The sequence below is a fragment of the Coccinella septempunctata genome, chromosome 6, assembly GCF_907165205.1.
Source record: "Coccinella septempunctata chromosome 6, icCocSept1.1, whole genome shotgun sequence".
Lineage (NCBI taxonomy): Eukaryota > Metazoa > Arthropoda > Insecta > Coleoptera > Coccinellidae > Coccinella > Coccinella septempunctata.
Window position 1 is genome coordinate 10,417,198 of NC_058194.1, and position 15,739 is coordinate 10,432,936.

Below are 15,739 nucleotides of genomic sequence, written 5' to 3' on the forward strand. Positions count from 1 at the left end.
CTACAATAATTTCATGAGTCTTCGTAGCTATGCCATTTATAGCGTAGACTCAGGATTAAGAGGTCAGAGGTCTCCACCTACTGACGAGTGCGATTCCGGGCCAAGTGTAAAAACTTTTATATGTTTCTCATTTGTAAACGTTCCAAAAACACAACATTAATCAAGAAAGTTTATTTTATCCTGTCAGTAACTTGTAAAACTGACAGTTAACTTGCGAAATTTTTACAAGTTAGTAGTATTATTTACATTAGAAAATTTTGTTTTATCGTCATATATGTTGAAAATCATGGAACAATCGTTATTTCCAGTAACACAGATTTTTGATGATGAAAGAGTTGACTGATGAAGTTCTGTTGACTCAGAAACTGCTGAACTCGAGGACTGCACAACATTTGTACTCTCATTACTAGTCTTTCTACCAAATAATTTGCTAGACGTTTCGATTTTTTTGTTGACCGAATCATCGACATAACTCATTGCAATTTCGGTGGTCTTCCACCCTCCTGCATGCTTTAGTGCTAAAATATCTCCACCCGAATCCGCAACCATAGTGGCCTCAGTTCTGCGAAAACAGTGGCACTTTCCATGTCGGTATGTCAAAAAAAATCTTAGGCTTTGTGTTCCAGGAGGTTGAAGATTTACATATTTTCTGTATAACATGCAGGGCTTGAAGCTGCAGCCATCATCGGTTATGGTGAATCTTCTTGTTGTTAAATTTTTTGTTTGCCGCAATGTCACAATAACGTATTTTTCCATATCTTCTACATTATTCATGTTTAAGGAGAGAATTTCGTCACATCGACAACATCCAAAAATCCCAAATATTGTTACAATTTTCGCCAGCAACCACTGGTCATCAGGAGCATGTAAAAGAAATTGTTCAGCCTCTTTTTTACTTAATACCTTGGCCTTTTTTGGCGTATAACGCTCATTTTTTCGTTTCAGAAACGCTATTACCTTTTGAAATCTGCAAATGACAACTAAACGTCATATTTTTCAATAAATTTTTTAAAGAGACTGAGATGATGTTTCAAGAGGTTCATTTTCTGACGAACATTCTATAACTCCTTCAGCTAACCAATTGTCGAAGACGCTATCGTAGACGTTGTAGAAATGATCCTTTTTCAACTTGTTCACAGTGTGGAGGAGTCTTTTATAGGATAAATCGAAATTGGATTATAAAGGGGGATGACCTTCAATCCAAGGCATACACACTTCATATCGCCTGTCATCTCTTCGTTTAACTGTTGTTAGAAAATGTTCCATAACAAGTTTTTCTTGTTTCCGTTGTGATTCAGATCTTTCAGGAGCTTGAATACCAAGGACATCTAGATTCCATAAGTCACATATGGCCACATTTTTCGAAAACATTGAAGTTACAAGAAGGGATGTCTTAGATGAGTGTTCTGATTTCAGTTTTCCCATGAGTGTCCATCCTAGTAATGTATGAACTGCTATAAGTCCACAATCCAAATCTTGTTTACGTCCGGAAAAAAGTTTTCCGGCTATGTCGGCACCAACCAAAACATCAATTGGCCCATCTATAGTATCAGTAATTTCTACTCCCATTTGTTTCAGTTCATCCAGCCAAGATCCCTTTTTCACTGAGCTTACGTGGTTGCAAATCAATGGTTGATCCAAAACTTCGAAGTTGCAACAGTAGTCTTCAGTAAGACTATGTAGAGAAATTCTGAAGCATCTATGACTCACAGATTCAGTTTGGGTTCCTGCAAAAAGTGAATGTACTAGCTGTTCTTCTCGAACTGGAGGGTACCCCATCTCTTCGGCAATTTTTCTTGTAATATATGACTTGTGGGATCCATAAACTTTTTAGGGTTTTCACTCCCAATCTCTGAAACAAAATCAATTAAAAATGGTTGATTTCATTTTTAAAAAGTTCATGAAGAGATGCAGAATCCTCCCATGATAAATTTCAATCGATATTTGTGGGATCCAGTATCGATCAAGAGTCTTACTCGGCGACATTCTTTGTCCCCCCTCATTTCTACTACTATGGTTTGCAAAAAAATTTCGGGAAATGTGTGGTTGGACAGACTGTGTTCATCAATTTTTAAGTTTGGCTGTTTCAAATTCCTATCATTAGAACTCGATGATGACTCGACATCGTTTTTGGGACACATAATAACACAATGTCTACCTTGACATCTGTGGCATTTTTCTCGAGAGCGGTATCTTCGAGCTATATGACCAAATTTGGAGCATAGGTGGCAACAAGCATTTTCTGACAATTTATGTTTCCTTTCTGCAAAACTGAGTTTCAGCACTTCCTTACATTGATCTTGAATGTGAATTTTTGCAAAACACAAATCGTGGAACTCCTTTGTTGTACAGTTCAGAAGCAGTGGGTACATTAGAACTAGTACGTATGCTCCTATCTTCAGGCTTTCGTCTGTCTTTGAAACTGGACACCGCGAGATGTCTTCGTTCATCACTTCTTCTCTGAGAAAATTCATGAGAGCATCAAGACGCTTCTTCAAACTGCACTCTGAAATAGAACTGACTTCTATGCCATTCTCGTATTAAATCTTCTCCTAGGTATGATTCAACCAAAGGGTATAGCATCGCAGCGCAGGTATCTGATTTTACACCCAAACTTTCTAATGCTCTCAATTGTGATTCAATTTTGTCAAAAAATGTTGATAGTTTTTTTTTTTTTTTGTTTTTGGTATTCAGATTCATCAAAACTAGCTTGAGAAGTTCTCGGACATAAACTTCTATTAACAAATCTTCTCTTCCAAATCTTTGTTTCAAACTTTCCACTGCTTTAACATAGTTACCTTTAGAAGCAGGGTAACTTTCCACAATTTGTCTAGCTCGAGAGCCTGGTGTGGTAGTGTTCAGATCAAAATACTTATACTGAACTTATCGTTTTATTATTTCAAAATATTATGACAAATTGATAAATTATTAATTGACAACTCCATCATAGAAATACCATATGCTACTATTTTCCTAGTTTCGACCACCACATTTCTCCAGCCTAGCATAAAATTGTCATTGAATGGGCAAGTTTCCCAAAACTCCAAAACCGAATTTGAGATTATTTATGGAAAGCCTTTTCTACTAGTTATCCAACACGTTAAAGGTTCGCTTCAAAATTCAGACATTTCAGAAATACACCCTTCGAAACTTCGACTATGTGAAAGCTTGTGACGTAGAATGCCTTCATTGAAGTACAGTAATTTTTGTTAATTCGACAACACTGGAACCGATCAAGAAGATATCCACAGATTACAAAAAATTGTTTCTGTAATCTGTGTCTTTACCTTCTTAAAACCGATGACATTTTGTGTCATTGTGTGTTTTTCTTGTCAAATGTGAATAATGTGATCATCAAACTTGATGTTTATTACATCTATGGTGATCAGAAAACTTTCATGACCATTATTGACACAAATGGGCGTTGCCGGATTGTAAAAATGACGTAGAATGTTCACAAGAGCACTTCTGAAATCAGAATTTTCGTAATCGAATACAGACAAAATGCAATATGTTAAAATTCGAAAAAAATATATTTCGAGATATTTGAGTTATAAGGATTTTTATGACATATATTTTGAAATTTAGGAAAATACCCCATTTCCAAACGACTAATTTTATGTACTGGTCGACGATATTCCTGGGTGGCCATCTTCACATCTACAACTCATATCCTGTTGTGGATGCCAAGGTATCAATAGGCTATAACATCTTGGTATCCGAACTTCTGAAACTTTACTGATTTGAACCAATAATTTTTTCCATCTTTCTCCAAAACTATGGGCAATTTCTTCGTCCCAGCTAACTCCGGCTTGCCAAATGTGCTGCATCAAAATCTTCCCTTTTACTACAATGTAAGAGATAATACCAAGAGGGTCAAATATAGACATTACTGATTTCAAAATATTTCTTTTTGTTGGTTTAATTCCATGAAATTTCTCCATTTCGACTTTGAAGGACAGTTCATCGGTTTGTGTATTCCACCAAATTCCTAAAACTCTTTGAATTGTTACTTCTTCAGAAATATTCTTATCTTCATCCGCATCATTAGAAATGTTCTGTACCAATTTAGAATTTGATAACCAATTGACAACCCCAAAACCAGCTAAGCTCATTGTTCCTTTTACTTTTTCAATTATTGCTTCTGTCTCTGTATCTTTCGACTCAACAAAGTCATCTACATAAAATTTTTGTATTATTGTATCTTGGACCTCTTGTTCAGCGTATCTCTGTGCATTGTAATTTTTTACAAATTGAGCACAAGCTGAAGGGCATTTCGCTCCGAAAGTTATAACATTGATTTCAAACACTTCAGGATTTTTACTTGTTTCTAAATTTTTCCATAATATTCTCTGAGAACTTCTATCTTGCTCTCGAACCATTATCATGTGGAATATCTCACGAATATCACCACAAAAGGCAATTCTTCTTTGTTGAAAGGTCCACAAAATCTTCACTAGAGATTGTAGTTGGTCAGGGTCTGCTAAAAGTACGTCGTTCAGACTCAATCCATGCGATTTAGATGCAGCATCAAACACAATTCTGAGCTTTTTCTTCATAGGATTTACTACTGAAAAATGAGGTAAATACCAAGTTTTAGGTCCTTCTACTTTAGCTTCCTCTGGCGATAATTTTCGTAGATAACCCTTTCTAATATGGTCGTCGATTTTCCTACAATATTTAGTAACCAAACAATGATCTTTCAAATATTTTTTCTCCATATATATTAGTCTTTGAAATGCTCTTCGTTTACTTTCAGGTAATGTTACTTCAGGTGTCTTCCACAATAATCCAATCTCATATCTATTTCCCATTTTCTTGATAGTATTGTTCATTATGTCTAGTGCCTTTTTATTATCTTCAGAGTCTTGTTTCTTTGGCTCTATTGTTGTAGTACCAAATGCTTCTATAGATGAAAAGTCTCGCATTAGTTTTGAAATTTCAGTTTCTGTATCGTCTGCTATATGTAAAATCTTGAAATTATATTCTTGTGACATCTTTCTCGCAACAGGACCATGTACAGACCATCCCAACCTACATTTCGAAGCTATTGGTGTGTTTTCAAATCCATAACTAACTTTTTCAGGAATAATCAACTTTATATTGTCTTGGCCAATTATCATAGATGGTTTTTGATTTTGATAATTATGAATTGGTAATCCATTTAAATGAGGATATTCTTCTAATTTCAGGGATTGCGATGGAAGTGAGAGATCTTTAATCGTTCGCACTCCATAAACCGGGAATTTATTTTCTCCTGAATCAATCTTGGAACTGTTGAAGTCGAGCTTTATAGAATCTTCTTCTGTTGTGACATCATCGTTAGTCCACTGCAAATGAAGTGTTTCAGACTCTCCACTTAAGCCAGCCTTTTCAGCTATTTCCGAATGTAACAGTGTAACTGTAGATGTAGATATTTCAGTCGACAGGTTGATCAATTTTCCCAAATGAATTTCCTTGATTGGTAATATTGTCTTTATTTTATTCAGAATCATTTCAATGATTTGATCAGGGCGTCCAAATCTAGTTTCTAAAGTATGCATTATCTTTTCCACATCATTTGTCAGCATAAGACCAGATACAGCATGCTTAGCAGCTCCCTTGAGACAGTTTCTTAATTTGAGCACTATTTCCACATCTGTATATTTGCATAATGATATAACATTTCGAAAATGTCTAATGAAAATGGGCCAGTCTTGGGGATTTCCATCAAAGTATGGAAAATCTCTGTCAGAGATATTTTTATGTGTAAGAACATCACCACAACAATTTTCTTTACGTTGGTTATTAGACATTCCAACCGATTGTAATACATCTGTTAAGGTTTGACAAAGTAATTTTATGTCTTCACTATGTTTTCCATTACCTTGAGATAATACTGATAGGTTTTCTATTTCATCGAATTTTTCTGGCAAATTATCAACCCATTGAGCAGTTGATTTTTTAACGGATTTCTCATATTTTTCTTCTTTTTCATTTCCACTACGGATAATTCCAGAAATTGTTGACTTTTCAGTTAATGATTTCATTTCATCTCGTCTCAAATCTTCCATATTTATCAATTTAATCTCATTTTCTTTTCGCTTCATTTCAGACTTCATTTGATCAATTTCCATCTCTAACTGTTGGCGCTTTTTTCTGCTTCTATTGCCAATCTCCTAGAAGTTAAACTCGTCCTAGTTTTCTTAGAAATGTTCGATGAACATGCTTTTTCCGAAGAGGGGACATTTCTTTCTTCTCTTCTTGTCTGTCATGAGTGACACTTGTTACAAGCTGATTTTCTAAATACTTATTTTCATTTAAAGACTTTCCATTCATGGGCTTACTGAAACAATTATCGTCGACTGATTTTGCTGCCTGTTCCTGCAGAGGCACCTTTTTCTTTCCAAATTTCTTGGGCCATACAAAATCTTGCGATAAACTTTCATTTAAACCAGTACTACTTCTCTGGGTTCTTTTCTTGGTATCCATAATAGTCGGGGTCACCAAATGTTCAGATCAAAATACTTATACTGAACTTATCGTTTTATTATTTCAAAATATTATGACAAATTGATAAATTATTAATTGACAACTCCATATTGTTTTCATATGCTACTATTTTCCTAGTTTCGAGCACCACAGGTAGCTTGAACTAAATATTGTAGTTTATCCTCCTCTTCTATATCAGAATCTTCATCAATTCTGCTGAATTGATTCCAAAATACAAGCCAATCTTTCGTTTCACCACCAAACTGTCTGAATTGAAGTTTGGAAATCTTCAATTTGCTTCTGGATTCTGATTTCTTGGAGACACTGCCATGACATATTAACATATCGAAACTACATTTTATCTTGTGATATTGAGAACTCATCGTATTCATCAATTCCACTTCTGCATTTATATTCGCTTCTTCTTCTCCTGCATCCAACATTAGATCAATCATGAGTTGATTCAGTTCAGATACTTGAAGCATTATTTCATCCAAGACTTTGATGCTACTATGTATTTCTAGGATATCTCATTTTTCTTTGGAGAAATCTTCTTTCAACTCATCATAGATTCTCATAAAGGCTGTTCTTTGTAGAGCTAAGGCTTTCTTGGTTTTTTCCATACCTGTAATAGAGGGTCCTGTCACGGTCGCTATATGTTGGAACTGATGTTTCCTCAGTCTGTAGTTCCCTAGCTATCAGATATGGGTGTACCTTTTTTAATTGAAGGCCAAATCTACTTCTTATATCAACAACTTTTATTTCAATATATTTATTTGACAACTATGACAAGTTCTCCTCAAAAAAAACATTACACATCCTGACAACTCGACGATCAACATATATTCGGAAAACAAAGTAGGGGGATTCTTAATTCCAACACTAAATTCCCCAACAAAGGTGGACATTTGGAGAGCTCTTTCAACCTCAGGTTTCACTCAGATTTGCCAAATCATCGACAGACTGGTACCGAGAATAATAGTTATTTTCCTATCAAGTGCGGAAAGTGATACTTGCCCGCACGAAACTGCCGTTGCCCGAACGATGCGAAGCAGAGTTCGGGTAAGCAGTTGAGTGCGGGCAAGACACTTTCCGCAAGAGTTAGGAACAATATTTTTTCTACAAGCGCTTCTGCGCTTGAAATATATAAATATATCAATTGCACGATACAGATCATATCTCATTTGATTAATTCATATAAAATGACAGACGTAATTCTGCATGTCGTTACCATGGGTTACTCATCGTTGACGTTCGGTGCATAGAGACATGATAGAATTTAATTCATTCTATAAGATTTGCGTGCGGGAAAAACCCCTGCTAATCCATTCCCGCACGCAAATGCGTGCGGGAAAGAAATAGCAGGCGTTTTTCCCGAACGTTTTGGAAAAGTCACTCTTTGCAACTTGAAATGCGTGCGGGAAAAAAGTTGAACGCGCACGCTTGTAGAAAAAAATATAATCTTTGTCGCATAGTTTCTATTTCAACCAGTAGTCTTAATTCTAATTGTCCATTCCAACCAGTATCATCATTTTTATTTCCTTTTTTTTTGTTTTTTTTTGTGTTATAGGAAAGAAGTTCATGTCTGACATAGGAGTTAAATACGCTAGCGCCTATTGATTTCAAATAGAAGTTACTAAGCTTTCTTCACTACTTGCAACCCTACCCCCCCTGCTCTCCAGTATCCTCTTGTCTAGCCGAGGTGCTCGGCAACGAGAAAGAAAGCGTCATAGCATTCATGGTCTGAAACAGGCTAGTAGAATTTGGAATCAAAAGCTAGATGATATTCTAGAAAGCATTGGATTGAAACAGTCTATTTTTAAACCTTGTGTTTACTACGAAATAACCAAGAGGAGTATATTGATTGTGGCCATATGGGTGGATGACATTCGGATAAACTCTGATAAAAACAGTGATAATTGCCATCTGAAGAGTCAGCTGTCGAATAAATTCAAAATGGTTGATCTAGGTGGAGCTAGAAATGTACTTGGCTTCCAAATCACTTAATAGGGAGGATAAAAATTGTGGTTTTCTCAGGAATCATATCTGAACCAAATTTTGGAAAAATTTAATATGACCACCTGCTGCCTAGTTGCAAATCCGTCAACTCCAGGAGAAAAACTGCAGAAATCGCCACCAGGAAATGAATAAATTGCAAGAAATTGGCCTTATCAAGAAGTAGTGGGAAGCCGGATATTGGCCTCTCAAGAGCCGCTTCAATTTGAACCCAGCTTCTGAATATTGGACTGCCGTAAAGAGAATTCTGCGTTACATTGAGGGAACCACATCTGCCAAATTGGAATATGATGGGAAAAAACCTTCTGCAATTTTGGGCTACTGTGCTGCTGACTGGGCAAATGATCTTGAAGACAGGAGGTCCACTACAAGATACATTTTAATGAAATGTGAACCAATATCTTGGGCAACGAAGAAGCAAGCAACTGTTGCATTGGTCGCATTCAGCCGACGAAACAGTTGCGCAACTGCTACCAAACGCTAGCGGAAACGTTCGGTGACATATGCGCTATATTCTCAACACGTTCTGGAGCGGATGCCACTTTTGGGAGCGGATTTGATTTGTGCTAGGTAGCGGTAGCGGAAAAGAGGGAAAGTTGTACTTGAAATGAGTAGTTGTTATTTAGTGAGGAAGATGCACGAATTTGAGTTTGTTGAGGAAAATGAAATGGAAATTGATAGAAGGAAATATAGAAAAATGTTATAGGAAATATACTAGAGCAACAAAATAATTCGTCAGAATTCTAGGTTATATTCTTCACAAAAAAAAAACAAACTTAACCAGCACAAGGTTAACGAAACTTAAAAAATTCGTTTGTTTACATCTTTCCTCCAGACTTCTCAACCAATCAGCTGATCGTGACAGCTTGTTGGACTACCTTATCCTATCTCGGCTTGCCAGCGAACGTTCAACATGTTCCCGACCGCTACCGTTACCGATGAGTAGCAGAAGCGTTTTGCGCTCCGTCCGCTGAATTCGACTAGTGTCAACCACAGAAGCAGAATACAGGTCTGCATCAGCTGCTACTCAAGAGGCATTATGGCTCAGAGGGCTTGCTCAAAAAATGCAGCCATCAGATGCCAATGGTCCGACAAAAATTTTCATGGACAACCAAGGAGCTCTGAATGGTACTTAATCAATTAATTTTCAGGTACATACCCACTAAGGATATAGTTGCCGACACTCTGACGAAGGCCCTGGAAAGCGAGAAATGTCATCGCTGCATAAGTCAACAGGGACTGAAGGAAATCACCAAATAGGGAGGATGTTGGAATATTTTATTTGCCGATTGCTTTTGAGTTGGCAACTCTGTCACATGTTTGTCACGGTCTGTTTCTGTTACACATTTTTGTCATTGTGAAAACTGTTCATGCAGTTATTTATGTCACTGCCACAATTATTTCATAACTTCTAACTGATTTAAACTCACGTAGAATCATTTAATCCATCAGGAACTATATTATTTGATCCCTATTTTGTACATCACGGATATACGATATGGAGATCTTTTTGACATTGCCTGTAGTCGGTCAGGGACTATTTTATGATTATTTATGAAATCTCCCTGGCTGACAATGTCAAAAAATGTTTATAACGGATATTCATAAGGTGTCCATGATGGACGTGAATAAAGGATCATATGTTACGTGGTCCGTATACAGGCAATGTTCAAAAGATGTCCATACCAGATCTCCAGGTCTTAAACTATTCAAGGACTACATGGTCCGTATTGTGTCCATCACGAGGACATACTGAATATCCGGTATGGACATTGTAAATTAATTGGACAAACAATGGATATATATCGTGGACGTCCTAATATCTACTGTCCGAAAACAAACGTTCAAATGACATACAATACGATACATACGATAAATGGAGATGAATTGTAGGTACGTCCCAAGAACGTTGTGTACTATTATTTTATGAACTATTAGAATGTTGATAGAAAGTTCTCATTGCTTCATTTTACAACCGATCCCCTGATTGGTTACTGCATCGTAATTGTTCTCAACGTTTCTGGAAATTACAATTATCTGTTTTAGTCCGATTTGTACCTGTCCCTAAAGCGGCCGAATGTTCTGAAAACTATCATTTGTTTTAGAGAAAAACGAGTTAAGGTGAGTGACCGAGAACAAATTGACATTAATAAAAAATTACGTGGAAGTATAAAAAACATACGCGAAAAGGTTTCAATTAATGATCTAATAATAACAAAAGCCGATAAAAACGCAGGATTGGTTATTCTGAAGAAACATCTACATATAGAGAAAACTCTTACTTTTTTCAATGACAATAACATTTTAGAGATTAAAAACAACCCCTCGATAAAATTTTCGAACAAAGTTAATAACATCATAAAAACTTCACTCCCAACCTTGCATAAATTTGGAGAGACAATATTCAGTATTAAAGAAAGAAATCCACAAACACCTAAACTTTATAGCTTGATAAAACTACACAAGCCCGAAAAAAGTAGCAGACCCATCACCTCGGCAATAGGCTCGCCCACTCATAAAATATCCAAATTCCCAAAATAAGTTGATTAATGGAGTATTTAAGATGAGATCACAATACTCCATTAAAAACTCACAAGAACTCATAAAAGAAACGATACCTTCTGATTTTATTTGATATAGTTAATTTATATAATAATATCCCAGTTGAGGATACACTTGCGTTTTTGAATAAACAGCTGAAAGATTATCTTGAAACCAACAATGATTTTAATTTAGACGCAACAGATATAGAAAATATCATGTCTCTAGCCAGAATTGCTTCTGAACAAAATTGTTTCATTTTTAATGATAGGGTTTATGTAATGAAAGACGGTGTACCAATGGGATCTCCATTAAGTGGCCCAATGTCAGAAATTTATCTTAACTTTGTGGAAAAATTGATTATGCTTCTACCTTTGACTCAGTATATAATACTATGGAAGAGATACGTCGATGATGTTTTTTGCGTATGGGCCGGAACTGAAGAAGAATAAAGAGCTTTCTTCAACACATTAAATGTAAAATTTAAGATTGAATTGACCATAGAAAAAGCGCAAAATAATTCATTAAATTTCTTGGATCTGAAGGTTACTTTAACAGAGCATAATACTTTCACATACGATATTTTCCGTAAGCCAACCCAGACAGACGTTGTCATCCCTTACAGATCTTATCATTCAACCCCTGTAAAAAACTCCGCTTTTATGTTTCTTTTCCACAGACTTCTGAATATTCCACTATCCAAAAATGATTTTGACAGAGAATTGATGACAATATTTAAGATCGCTGAATGACTTTCCCAGACGTTATGTTAAAAATATTTTAAGATCTATAAAGAAGAAAATACTCCTCAAAAAAATTTACCCCCACATTTGTATCAGACAAAATTACATCTCCATACCATTCTTTAGAGAATTCAATGATAGACTGAATTCCATTCTGAGAAAACATGACTATCTATTTGTCAACAAACGACATCCAACCCTAGAGAATATCTTAATTAATAACAAATCTAAACTTAGTAGTGAATATCATAGTGGTATATACAAGATAACATGTAACGATTGTCCAGCCTTTTATATAGGCATGACAACTCGTGCTGCCAAAGTAAGATTCAATGAACATATAAAAAACAGGCCTAAATCAGCTTTTGGGAACCATTTAATTGATTGTAAACATGGGACCACAATAGAAAATCTGTCACTGATACGAAAAGAAAACAACTATAATAAACTAGTTCTCCTCGAACAATATGAGATCCTCAAAAACAAGGATAATATTCACCTTCTAAATGACATTTCAGAATTTTCTGGGAGACATATATTTAAATACTCATAAGAAACAGTTCCAACATAAGAAAAATAACATCATATTCTATGTTAATGATTTGACCATGCTCTGTGATGTTATGACTTTGACAACGACTTGTCACCTAGTATTTCCGGTCCATTCGTTTAACCTCATATGACGATACACATGGTTTTCTGTTGAAGTTTGAAGTGGGAAATTGATGGTCTGGTATTTCTTGAAGGATAAACTGACATTAAACAGCGGATTTTGATGAAACCTTTTTTATGATACCCGTATGACACTTATTGCTACGATTCTTCATAATTTGACGGTAGGTCCATGTTCGAGGTCACTCACGTTTTCCCTGATAACTTGTAAATAGTTATGTCATGTCTAACAACTTCTCCATGTAAATTTTGTTTGAATATATGTCTATGTGTGTTTCAGCTGGCCTGATGATGGCATAGATGCCGAAATCGATCGCCAAGAGAATTTTATAAAAATTGAATTAGTGTGTCTTCTTTACCTCTTCTAAATACTGTTCACATTAATGGAGGATTTCATTAATAGAATATCATTACCCCCTCTAAATTTTTAGGAGTAGAGTTAAGGCGGAAACACATTATTAGCACGCGATGCGAGCTGACGCGTCTGGAACGGGTGAATTGTACGCGCGTGGCGTCGCGTCGGGTGTTCATAGTATGATTCTGGTCTATGGAAAACCATACATTTGACTCAACACGCATCACGTTTCATCAGGTCGCATCGCGTTTTAATAATGTGTTTCTGCCTTTAAATGCTTATTCAAATAAATATTTCGTTACCAAATATTTCAGTTTACCCTCACCCACCTAAAATGCTATGGTGATATAACTATATTCTTTATCTTGGGATAGAGCAAACCTCAGCAAGGAAAGAATGTCAGTAATATCGGCTGATGCAGGGACGTTGCACTCGCGGAAAAGTTCCTCGACAAGAGGAACACAATCGGTCCTTGGGACCGAACTGAACAGATTACAAACATCGAAGGATAGTAAAATAAAGTTATCCTACATCTCAAAATTATGAAGCTATTGGCAAAGTCAACTGATTTCAGGACAGAGTACTTATAGGTTTATAGTTATTGATCTTCTTTATGTGGTCGTTCAGGAAGGAGAAGAAGGCGTATGTCGGCGTATTTGAGTAAGGGACTACTGGTCTGATCGGTGTGTCAGGTTTATGGATCTTAGGCAGTCCATAAAGTCTAGGCATGGCTGGGTTTCATGGTGAAATATTAAATTTTTCATGTTTGGGGAGGAAACTGTAAAACATGTGAATATATGTTTTCGATGTTTTCAGAAAATTTCAGAAACTTTTTTATTTTTTTCCCGTTTGAAGATTGAATTGAATTTTAATAAAAACCGCATATGGATTAATGGTTTCTGAAGTAGGATATTCCTATTTCTATTTTTGAACTGACCACTAAAACGGTGTAGACCCCTCTCAAGCCGGCTAAAGACAGAAGAAATTAACATTAGCATATGCTCGAAGCTAAACCTAAGTTTAGCCGGCTAATCTCAAGTTAAGGTTCACACCGATCTTCAAGCGTAACATTATACAGGCTGTCCCAAATCTAGTGAATCGAACGTCACACCACGATAGAGTATATCAAATACTATCGAATGATACCAACATTAGTTGAGCAAAAATGTACCATTTCTGAAAAAACCTAATCTGAACTTGCCGATTTTCGAACTATTTTTTCAATCACAAGGCCAATTTGTGATTAAGGATAGCGTTTTTGTCCCATATTACCCCTATAGAGGGGGTTTATTCTGAGTAATAAAAATCATGTAGAAAAAAATTTTTTTTTTTAGTTACATTCAGTTAGGTTATCGATGAACTACTTAAAATAATTTCAATTAGGGGAGATAAAACAATAATCTTTGTTCAATATAATTTAAAATCGATATCCTTTTTCACAAACTGGCCCTACAATTGCGAAAAATAGTACGAAAATCGGCAACTTTAGGTATTTTAATAAAATTCTGATTATTTTGGAAACGGTACATTTTCGTTGGACTAATGTTGGTGTCATTCGATAATATTCGGTCTAATCTATCGTGGTTTGACGTTTGATTCACTAGTTTTGGGACATCCTGTATATTATCAGGTATTCAGATATGAACTTTTTTATACACTCTTCGCTCAGTGAATTAGCGGCTCAAAACTCAATATTTCATCCGCAAGCACTGAATTAATCTAATATTAATTGACGATTCTAAAAATTCACAGGTTGTTTGGCTCCAGCAGTTTTTACATTAGTAAACACACCTAAAGGAAACATAATTGAAAAGAAAAATCATTTGCGTGATGGTGTTCCTGATTGGGTGCCTTTGTTCTACTCGACGAACAATTTGGGTAATGACAAAATTGACTTTATGGAGAAGAGATCTGCTAGAAAATTCACAGAACAGCAACAGAAACTAGCTCAGGATACACAAAGATCGAATAGCGCAAACGGTTTGCAACAAAATGATCAGATAAAGGGAAATACCCATGCAAATGAAAACATCAGTACGAATAAAGTGGATGAAAAAACAGTAAAATGTGACAAGAAACACCCTAGTTTTGCCACTGGTCAACAAAAATTCTTCTGCCCGAGAAGGAGAATTGATGGTTCTTGTATGACTTGCCAAATGAATAATATTTCCATTAATGAACCAGTGCATCCCAAAGGCAATACAAAGGATATTACATGTACGACTGGTTTGCCTAGGAAACAAGTAAGTAAAAATATTATTAGGGTGCCAAGACAGAAAAAACCGTATGCATCGAAAAATTATAGCATCGATAGCATAGCTCCACCTTTTTCTTTGCAGAAGGGAAAAAGAGAAGATTATCCTGAACATTGGAGATTGGCAACAGTTTATCAGCATTCATATAAACCAATCAAAAATAGAAAATGCACATTACTTTCCACTGTGTTCAAATAATATACAAGAAATTGTTATCACACTTCAAAAGAAGTCAAAATATTAAGTACATATATATATGTATATTAATATATATATGTATATGTAGAAATTGAACAATATTATTGGAATAAAATAAGATGTTAAATATATTCGGAAATATATTCATTTTTTTTCGAAGGAGAAGCGATGACTTACTAATTTTTCCCAAGCATTCAATGAGAGACCCGTATGGAAGCTACTCGAAAAACGAACATTGTTTGTACATACTTCGGAAAATGCAAAGGCATGCTCGTATCTCCCATAGAAATCATATTATATATTATTACTCTAGAATGCTAATCCAGTAGTAAGAAATGCGGCGAAAAATTGACAGTGGTCGTTAATACGAATGCGCATCATTAGTTTATTTTCTAGTAGAACGTTGCCTAGTTTCTTAATATTCTGTCGATCGAATCTTATGAAGAGGGAACAATTCATATAACGAAGGTATGTCGGACAACAACGCG

The 15,739-nt window shown here is 35.6% G+C and overlaps 1 protein-coding gene across 5 annotated transcripts in view; it reads left to right on the forward strand.

Moving 5' to 3' along the window:
* The window catches only part of LOC123315826, a 164,008-nt gene extending 148,729 nt beyond the window's left edge, over positions 1 to 15,279 (forward strand). For 4 of the 5 annotated variants that reach the window (XM_044901698.1, XM_044901697.1, XM_044901701.1 and 1 more), the window contains one exon: positions 14,551 to 15,279. In XM_044901698.1, coding sequence (XP_044757633.1) covers positions 14,551 to 15,251 — 701 coding nt within the window. In that variant the 3' untranslated portion in view covers positions 15,252 to 15,279. The remainder of the gene's footprint in view (positions 1 to 14,550) is intronic. The other variant, XM_044901700.1, reaches the window with a different exon arrangement.
* The last annotated feature ends 460 nt before the right edge of the window (positions 15,280 to 15,739 follow it).